Raw genomic sequence first — 9,623 nt, forward strand, 5'->3', positions numbered from 1 at the left:
CACACTCACTTCCACAGCCACCTCTCACTCACACCTCCTGTACTCCACATCCCCTCGGAAGCACCCTCACTTGTCCCCCCAGGCTTCCTGGCTTTCTTTCCTCCTCATTTGTCTCGCATGTGCCTTTTGAGGGCGCCTTTCTCTACAGCCAAAAGCGTCGATGGTCCTTCAGAGCGGACACGCAGTGTCGCGGTGCCGTTCTGTGAACTAGAGATGCCGCCTGTGCTTTCGAGAGGGCTGGCGTCTGCCCATTGCCGTCCACATGGGCAGCTCCAGGCTGAGCTGGGTCCTGCCCTTCCTTCCGGTGCCTGGCTGCCTGCAGCGTCCCCTCACTCCCGCCCTCTGCCCTCTCTGCAGGACTTTGGGAAGTGCCCGCGACTGAGGCTGTTTACTCAGGAGTACATCCTTGCCTTGAACGAGCTCAATGCGGGGATGGAAGTGGTGAAGAAGTTCATCCAGAGGTGGGTCTCCAGCGCGATGCCCTCTCCTCCCTGGCCTCGGAGCCACTTTCCTCTCCGATCCTGTTTCCTCGGATAGCCATGGGGGGCAGTTGTGTGATTAAATGAAGACCACATCTGTGACAAAGCCCCTAGCCCACTGCGCAGTGCCCGGGAGGAACTCGGAAAACGGCAGTGGACCTGCACAACGCGGGCGTTTCCTCAGGTCCCAAGCCCCTCGGGCTGTGGGCGCCCAGTGTTTAGGACTCACTCCTACCCCGGTGGTCCCAGAGCGTCGTCGTCGGGTACTTGAACAGCCACTCCGTAACATCACCCAGAGGAAGCCAAATATTCTTGCTCTTCCTCACTTTTGGTCCTTGGGGTTGGTGTTTCGGTTTTTTGTTTTTGTTGTTGTTTTTGCTATGGGGGGCGGGGGGGGACGGGGTTGCTTTTGCTTTTTTTATTTTAAAATTTTCTCTCTGTGCTCCAGTTTCCTCATCTGTAACGCAAGAGCCGTAGTACCCCTCATCCGGTTAGTGATGCTCCAGTGAGCTCATAGCCGCAACACATAGAGAACGCTGCAGAAGCCTCGCGTCAGGCCAAGCTGTCAGCATTCTTGTTCTCGGCACGTACGTTTGTTTGTTTCTGTGTTTGTTTTGAGCAGAGTCTTGCTCTGTCACCCAGGCTGGACTGCAGTGACATGATCTCGGCTCACTGCAACCTCCGTCTCCTGGGTTCAAGCAATTCTCCTGCCTCAGCCTCCCAAATAGCTGGGACTACAGGTGTGCATCACCACACCGGCTAATTTTTATATTTTTAGTAGAGACGGGGTTTCACTATGTTGGCCAGGCTGATCTCGAACTCGTGACTTCAGGTGATCTGCCCGCCTTGGCTTCCAAAGTGCTGGGATTACAGGGGTGAGCCACTGCCCCCAGCCTCTTCTAATCTTTTAAGACAATCAAAATAACCTGTTTAAACAAGTTCTGAAGCTACGTGTTTCCTAAACATGCTCACTTGGAACTCACAAAGCCATTTGAGGGTGGCTTTGTGACATGCCTTCATGCAGGAGCCCTGGTAATGCCACCCAGATATGGTTTGCAAAATCTTGTCAGGGTAGGCCTTTCTTAGTGACAGCAGCCTCGGTGACAGCTTCTCAGAAGTGGAACAGGTGTTATCCTCAGGGCCCTAAGCAACCCATTTTACAGACGAGAAAATGAAGGACAGAAATAGTCGTGACAACTAGTAATTACCGGCACTTACTGCGGACTTAGTGACTGTTTGCAGACTCTGCTAAGCCAGAATGACCCCAATCATTTTCCTTCCAAAGCAGGACATATAAAATGAGGTGTTAGGAATAATTATTCCTGAACCGCTCCCCACCCCCTAGGTGTAAGCATGACTGTCCCAGGACATATGGCTACCGTATGCTAGGGGTCTCTGTGAATTAGAAAATTTGGTCCTAACTGTCCCCTACTGAGGAGGGGGCTGTTATCCTCATTTTATAGTTGCAGAAACGGTGGAGAGTTTAGGAAGTTTCCAGGGCCACTCAGAGGTTTGAACCTGGGAACCCTGGATCCAGAGTCAGCAGCTGAGACCTTTGCCTTCCACTACCTGCACATGGCACAGCCAGAACCCAAATCCTGGTGCCACCAGTTACACAGCAAAGGCTCTCAGAGCCCCAAGGGGTGCTGGCAGAGCGGCAGCCCTTTGCCCGAGCAGCGCCCCTCCCTTGTCCGCCTTCCCCTGTCCGTGGGCCCCACTCCTGCAGGCTTCTCACCCGGCACTCTGCTTTCTTCCAGCATGCACGGCCCCACAGGGCACTGCCCCCATCCCCGGGTCCTGCCCAACCTGGTGGCCGTGTGCCTGGCTGCCATCTACTCCTGCTATGAAGAGTTCATCAACAGGTCAGTTGCTGAACTGCCGCTCGGTGGGCTTGGGAGGGGAATGCTGCCGGTCCCCATCACGGGCAAAGTCACCAAGAACTGACCAGGCTGGGGAGGCAGAGTGGCTGCTTCCTGGGCAGGCCTCATGGTGTGTGTGCCAGTTCCCCTGAGCCCACTGATTCATGGGCCCAGAACCCAGGGATGCTGCTGGAAAAGCAAGCACTGACTCAGCCCCGCGGCTGTGCGGCTGTTAGAGCCGCTTGACATTGGGGACAGGTGTTTTATGCTGAAGATCTCTCACCCCTGGAGAGGTAGGACACATTGGTGTGTGTGTAGAGGTATGCACATGGTTACACAAATGCATATGTGAACTGTACACATACATGTGACTGTGTGTATGTGTGTGCACATGGGGGATACGCATCAAAGACATATATAATACAAGAGTGTTGGTAGCAGCAGTGTCTGTAATAGCCCAAAACTACAAACCTCCTCAACTCAAATGCCCTGCAGCAGTAGAACAGATACATAAATGTGCTGTATTCACACAAGAAATACTATGTAGCAGCAGGAGTGATGCATCCAGTGCAGCCAGCAAACTACCAGGATTCAATTTCACAAAGTGGTATTGAGCAACAGAAGCCAGCCCAAAAGATGCATACTGTGCGGTCCCTTTTACACAAAGCCCAAGACTAGGCACAGCGAATCAATGGTGTCAGAGGCCAGAAGAGCGGCCACCTTTGGGATGAGGGAGTTTTGGGGAAGGACATAGAGAAGCTTCTGGACTCCTGGATATGTTTCACTGCTTTATCTAGATCGGTGGTGCTCAAACAGGGCAGCTTTTCCTCCTAGAGGATATTTGGCAATGTCTGGAGACATTTTTGTCACCACAGTTTGGGTGGGAGAAGGGGTGCTCCTGGCATGTAGCGGGTAGAAGGCTGGGATGCAGCTGAACATCTGTGCACACACACGACAGCCCCTGCTAGAAAGCATTACCTGGCTCAGAACATCCACAGAGCCAAATTACGGACCTCCAGTCTGGGTGGTTATTACACAGGGGTGTGTGTGCAGATACTCACCACGCTTTACACCTAAGAGTTCCAGACTTTATAGTATTTAAGTTATACCCAGAGTGTGCAGGAGAGCCAGCTCACCCATTTGGGAACATGTCCCTTCCCATTTCTGCAGTGATATATTGGTAGGTTGAAGTCAGCTGTGGTAGGAGTGTTTACACCAAAGACATTGGTAGACACTGCAGATCAGGGCTTCTTCTTTTTTTTTTCTTTTTTCTTTCTTTTTTTAGACGGATTTTCGCTCTTGTCACCCAGGCTGGAGTGCAGTGGCACAATCTTGGCTCACTGCAACCTCCACCTCCTGGGTTCAAGTGATTCTCTTGCCTCAGCTTCCTGAGTAGCTGGGATTATAGGTGTGGACTACCACACCTGGCTAATTTTTTGCATGTTTGTAGAGACGGGGTTTCACTTTGTTGGCCAGGCTGGTCTCAAACTGCTGACCTCAGGTGATCCGCCTGCCTTGGCTTTCCAAAGTGTTGGGTGACTGTGCCGGCCAGATCAGGGCTTCTTTCTTTGGAGAGCTGATTGCTAGACATTTACCATTGTACCTCGGGTTATATCTCAATTTAAAGAAAAGGAAAAACAAAAGGGTGCCCAGGACCCTCCCAGTTCCATTCTGATTTAATTAGGATGGCCCTGGCATCCCTTTTTTTGTTCGAGACTGCATCGGGTGCTGGTTAAGGAAGGAGCCTTGGGGAGGTGGATATTTAAGTTGAGATCTCCCGCTGTTCTCCAGGCAAGAAGCTGGAAGAGGGGAGAGAACAGCAGGGGCAAAGGCCTGACAGTGATGAGTGAAGGTGCCATTCATCACAATGTTTTTGTTTTTTGATTTTTTTTGGAAACAGAGTCTCACTCTGTCACCCAAGCTGGAGTGCAGTAGCACAGTTTCTGTCCACTGCACCCTCTGCCTCCTGCGTTCAAGCAGTTCTCATGCTGCAGCCACCCGAGTAGCTGGAATTACAGGTGTGCACCACCACACCTGGTTGAGTTGCTTTTTTTTTTTTTTTTTTTTTTTTTTTTTTTTTTTTTTTTTTTTTTTTTTTTTTTTTTTTTTGGTATTTTTAATAGAGACCAGATATCGCCGTGTCGGCCAGGCTGGTCTCAAACAACTGGCCTCAAGTGAAATGCCCACCTCAGCCTCCCAAAGTGCTGGGATTACAGGCGTGAGCCACCATACCCGTCTACAACGGGCTGCAATGTTTTTGTGTCTATGGGTCTTTGAATCACTACTTCAGAATCCCCAGGACTGCTTTAAAGTACAGATTCCTGGCTGCAGTGTTTCTGGTCTGTGGCCCAGGAGACTGCATTCGAAACAAACTCCACAAGTGATTCTGTCACACGCCTAATGTGGAGATCCCAGCAGGGGAGGAGTGGAGGAAATCCCGTGTGACTGGGGCCGAGAGAAGGAAAGGGAAGGCAGCGCTCTCAAACCTCCCGGTGCCTGGGACTCTCCAGGGCGCATCTTTAAAATGCGGATTCGGATACTGCTCATCTGGGGTGGGGCCTGAGACGCCGCTTGTCTAACAAGCCTCCAGGCGATGCTGTGGGTTGAGGATGACACTGTGAGTCCTGGGTTTCAGTGGCAGAACTTTTATTCTGGGGGCATTGGAGAGTCCACAGTGAGCTTTAAGTGGAGAAGTGACGTGATGGGGCTTCAGTTCGATCTCCCTCTGGCTGCTGCTGCAAGGGGATGGACTAGGTAGGTAGGCGTGACCATGACGAACTGTTAGGTGGCTGTGGTAAGGAGATGCCAGGCTGGAGGCTGGCGAGGGTGAGGCGGTGCCTGCTGCCTCCCACCCACTTGGCTGTGCTGGGCCCCCTCAGAGCCCACAGTAGCTTGGGTTCTAGCTGATGCAGTAAGTTTCCTGTGTGTCACCTAGAGAAGCATGATGCTGCCAAGACGTGTCCTGGGCTCAGGTCTTGGGCTCAGGTCCATGACGCCCCCTCAGTCCCTTCAAGATAAAGCCCGTCATGTCCTCTAGGCCATCCATGGTGCTCTTGGTGGGCAAATGTACACAGCATACTCAAACTGAAAAGAACAGACAGCTTGACCCAGGTTAGCGTGGCTCTCTAGAAAATCACCAATCTGAGCCAAACAGCCTTGAAAATCCACTTTTAAAACCCAGCAAAGGCAAACAAAGAGAAGTAGAGTGCTGAGCACGTGGGGAGCACATCAGATCTGAGCCAAAGAGTTTAGGTCTCCCTCCATCACAGACCACACACAATTTTCTTGGGATTTAGCTGGTGGATTATTTCCCCCAGCAAAGCTGAAAGTGTATTTATTAAACACCCTTGGTGGGCTCAGCTCAGGCCTGTCATGTGCCGATACATTCAGACCCTTCCTGTGCATGGCGTTCACGTTCTGCACACAGCCCTTGGAGCTGCTGCCCACATGCCCCTCCCACCACTTCCCCCAGCCGCAACAATTCCTCCAGCAGAATGCCAGCAGCGTGACCCTGTCCTCAAGCCTAGGAGCTCCTTTAGAGGCACAGGACACATGCCTGTGGCGCGTCTAGTGAAGCACTAGACCAGCAGCTGTTTTTAATCATGCCGTTGTGCTTAAAGTCTTGGATTAGTGGATCTCAACTTGACCACAAACATGAGGAGCCTCAAAAATTACTCATGTCCAGGCCGGGCTCGGTGGCTCCCGCCTATAATCCCAGCACTTTGGGAGGCTGAGCTGGATGGATTACCTGAGGTCGGGAGTTGGAGACCGGCCTGATCAACACGGAGACACCCCATCTCTACTAAAAATACAAAAATTAGCCAGGTGTGGTGACGCGTGTCTTTAATCCCAGCTACTGGGGAGGCTGAGGTAGGCAGATCGCTTGAACCCAGGAGGCGGAGGTTGCGATGAGCCTAGATCACACCATTGTTCTTCAGCCTGAGAAACAAGAGCGAAACTCTGTCTCAAAGGAAAAAAGATTACTCATGTCCAGGTTCCACCCTGGAGATTCCCATCTAATTGGGCTTTGGGATGTTTAGAAGTGTCTCTAGGGGATCCTAGTGTCCAGCCAAGGGTGGAAAGCTTTGGTTTAGGAGGAGTTTGAGGGTAGGAAGGGCAAGAGTAGCAGGAAGAAATCAAGGAAGACTTCATGGAGGAGGGGACCTGCACAGATCTTAGGGGACCTTGGAAGCCAACCTAGTTGGGAGGATCCTGGGCTTTGCAGTCCAGGAGATCTGGCCTCAAATCCTATCTCCATCAACTCGTGAGCTGTTTAATTATGGGTCGATCATTTAACTTCTGATGCAGTCTTCCCTTACCTGTGGCACAGAGATGGTAGGAATCACTGTTCAGCGATGTCTGTGAGCATCCATGTGACTGCATTTGGACTGTGCCGGCCCATGGGCACCAGCAGTAAACCCACTGATGGTATTACTGTCCCTGACAGTGCACCTCCCAGGCAACTGGGCACCTTGGGAAGCTCTCAATCAGAGGAGGGACTTTAACTGGGTCAAGGCTCTGATAAGTCCTGCTGCAAAGAGGCCTAATTCCATCTTGTTTGCCCCAGCATTTCCCAAACAGGTGTGACATTAATAATGTCAAGAGCCCCTCTCAGAGGGAACACCTGTTAACACCTTGTGCAGGCATGTGTTCCTCCAGGCGGTTATTGATTTTGTGCCTGAAGCGTCACCCAGCAGGAGTGGGGTTCTGCAGACAGGAGGGCCCAGACTCTAGGGCCCAGACTGGACTTCTGGAGTTTGGGGTCTCATTGAAGTGGGTTCCCAGGAGGGGGCAGATCCTGAGCTTTCTCACCTGGCTGGGTTTGAGGACAGGAGAGCAGAGTCCTGGAGGACGTTGTGATATGCGGTCAGGGCTTGGAGGGCAGTTAGACTGCAGGAAGCAACTAAAAGCAAAATAGTAGATCTCACTGGCAAATCAAGAAAGTGGCCAGTGGCATTTTGGAGGAGAACACCAAGAGCCTTATGGCTGTTCCGTAGAGATCAGCATCCACTCAGTTAGTCAGCAGATATTTATTGAGCACCTGTTATGTGTTGGGGTGACAGCATGGGCTGTAGAGACAGGCATCCCGGGTTGGGCTGTCATCCCTACCTCTTCCTGTCTAGACCCTGGACAAGCCATGCACCCAGGCTGAGCCCCGGTTTCCTCATTTTTAGCACAGGGACAATGACAGTACCACATTGTGACCTCATCCTGGGATTCACGGAGGCCTTTAGCCAGCGGGTGGTGGGTCGTGGTGCATCATGAACAGTGCTTGTACTCACGTTCCCTCTCCCGCCTCTTTCCACAGCCGCGACAATTCCCCAAGCCTGAAGGAAATCCGGAATGGCTGCCAGCAGCCGTGCGACCGGAAGCCCACCTTACCTCTGCGCCTTCTGCACCCCAGCCCGGACCTGGTGTCTCAGGAAGCCACGCTGTCTGAGGCCCGGCTCAAGTCAGTGGTCGTGGCCTCCAGTGAGATCCACGTGGAGGTGGAACGCACCAGCACTGCCAAGCCGGCGCTGACGGCCAGCGCGGGCAACGACAGCGAGCCCAACCTCATCGACTGCCTCATGGTCAGCCCCGCCTGCAGCACCATGAGCATCGAGCTGGGCCCCCAGGCCGACCGCACACTCGGCTGCTACGTGGAAATCCTCAAGCTGCTGTGAGTGCCCCTTGTGTGCCCGCCGCTGGGGCTGGTGGGAGGAAACTGGGCTTAGCTGTTGGGTTTAAGCTGTTCGTTGGTTCGAGCTACACAGAGGTGCGCATGGTAGAGTGGTGTGTGTGTGAGTGCGCACGAGTTGGTGTGTGCAAGAATCTAAGCACAAATGTGGCAGTGTGCGATGGCACACATGGGTGTGTGCATGAGTGGCTGTGGTTGTGTATCTGAACATAGGGTGTGTGTATACACATGTGGGGTGCGTGCTTGGCTTTGTGCCTGTGTGCTGGAGTGCCTGGACATATGTGTAGGGTGCATGGCCAAGCATGCATGTGTACATATGTGTGCATGAGTTTGTGTGTGTATGAGGACCTGGGCACATCTTCCAGGGTGTGCAGGAGCACAAGGGTGCCCACGTGTGTCTGTGAGTGCATGGACACCTCTGGGGTGTTGGGTCTGTGGGATCCTCTGAGCTTGTGAGTGTCTTTGTGTGGCTAAATGGCCATGGGTGTATGTGGATGTGACAGCACACGTGGTTGGCCGAGTGTGTGTGTGCGTGTGTGTGTGTGTGTGTGTGTGTTTGTTTCTGAGATGGAGTCTTGCTCTGTCACCAGGCTGGAGCAGAGTGGCACAATCTTGGCTCACTGCACCCTCCACCTTCTGAGTTCAAGCGATTCTCCTGCCTCAGCGTCCCGAGTAGCTGGGACTACTGGCACCCATGACCACTCCCGGCTAATTTTTGTATTTTTAGTAGAGACGGGGCTTCACCATGTTGGCCAGGATGGTCTCGATCTCTTAACCTCATGATCTGCCTGCCTTAGCCTCCCAAAGTGCTGGGATTACAGGCATGAGCCACCGTGCCCGGCCACGTGTATATTTATAGGAGATGGATGTGGGCGTGCATGTGGATTTCTCTGAAGGGGTGTGTGTGCGTGTGTGTAATGTACAAAAGTGGGTGTATGTAGGCACTTGTGCTACTTTTGTGCACAGGTGGCTATGGGTGCGGGCATATGGGTTTAACCATTTGTGCTCTGGGGTTGGAGAGCGTGTGTGTTTCTCTGTGTATGTTTGCAGGTGTGTGCATGAGCTCATGTTTGTTTGTGTTGTGTGAGCATGCGTGCTGTGTGCTTTGGGGTGAGTCTCTGTGCGTGTGCATGTGTCTTAGTGAGTTGCGGGTGATGTGCAGGAGTGTGTGACTCTGTCTTGGGGTATGTGGCTGTGCGTGTTGGTGCCGTGTGCCTGGGTGTCCATGGGTGCGCATTGGTGCTGTGTGCCTGGGTGTCCGTGGGTGCGCATTGGTGTTGTGTACCTGGGTGTCCGAGGGTGCGCATTGGTGCCGTGTACCTGGGTGTCCGTGGGTGCGCATTGGTGTTGTGTGTGCCTGGGTGTCCGTGGGTGTGCATTGGTGTTGTGTGCCTGGGTGTCCGTGGGTGCGCATTGGTGTTGTGTGTACCTGGGTGTCCGTGGGTGAGCATTGGTGCCGTGTACCTGGGTGTCCGTGGGTGCGCATTAGTGTTGTGTACCTGGGTGTCTGTGGGTGCTCATTGGTGTTGTGTGTGCCTGGGTGTCCGTGGGTGCTCATTGGTGTTGTGTAACTGGGTGTCCGTGGGTGCGCATTGGTGTTGTGTG

General features: G+C 52.9%; 1 protein-coding gene across 2 annotated transcripts in view; it reads left to right on the forward strand.

Annotated features, from left to right (window-relative positions):
* LOC108313458 (c-Maf inducing protein) overlaps positions 1-9,623 on the forward strand; it is a 259,500-nt gene that overhangs the window by 218,441 nt on the left and 31,436 nt on the right. For both annotated transcript variants that reach the window (XM_017541862.2, XM_017541863.2), the window contains 3 exons: positions 358-461; positions 2,237-2,341; positions 7,647-8,000. In XM_017541862.2, the coding sequence (XP_017397351.1) occupies positions 358-461; positions 2,237-2,341; positions 7,647-8,000 (563 nt within the window). The remainder of the gene's footprint in view (positions 1-357; positions 462-2,236; positions 2,342-7,646; positions 8,001-9,623) is intronic.

The sequence above is a fragment of the Cebus imitator genome, unplaced genomic scaffold, assembly GCF_001604975.1.
Source record: "Cebus imitator isolate Cc_AM_T3 unplaced genomic scaffold, Cebus_imitator-1.0 Scaffold137, whole genome shotgun sequence".
NCBI classification, from domain to species: Eukaryota; Metazoa; Chordata; class Mammalia; order Primates; family Cebidae; genus Cebus; species Cebus imitator.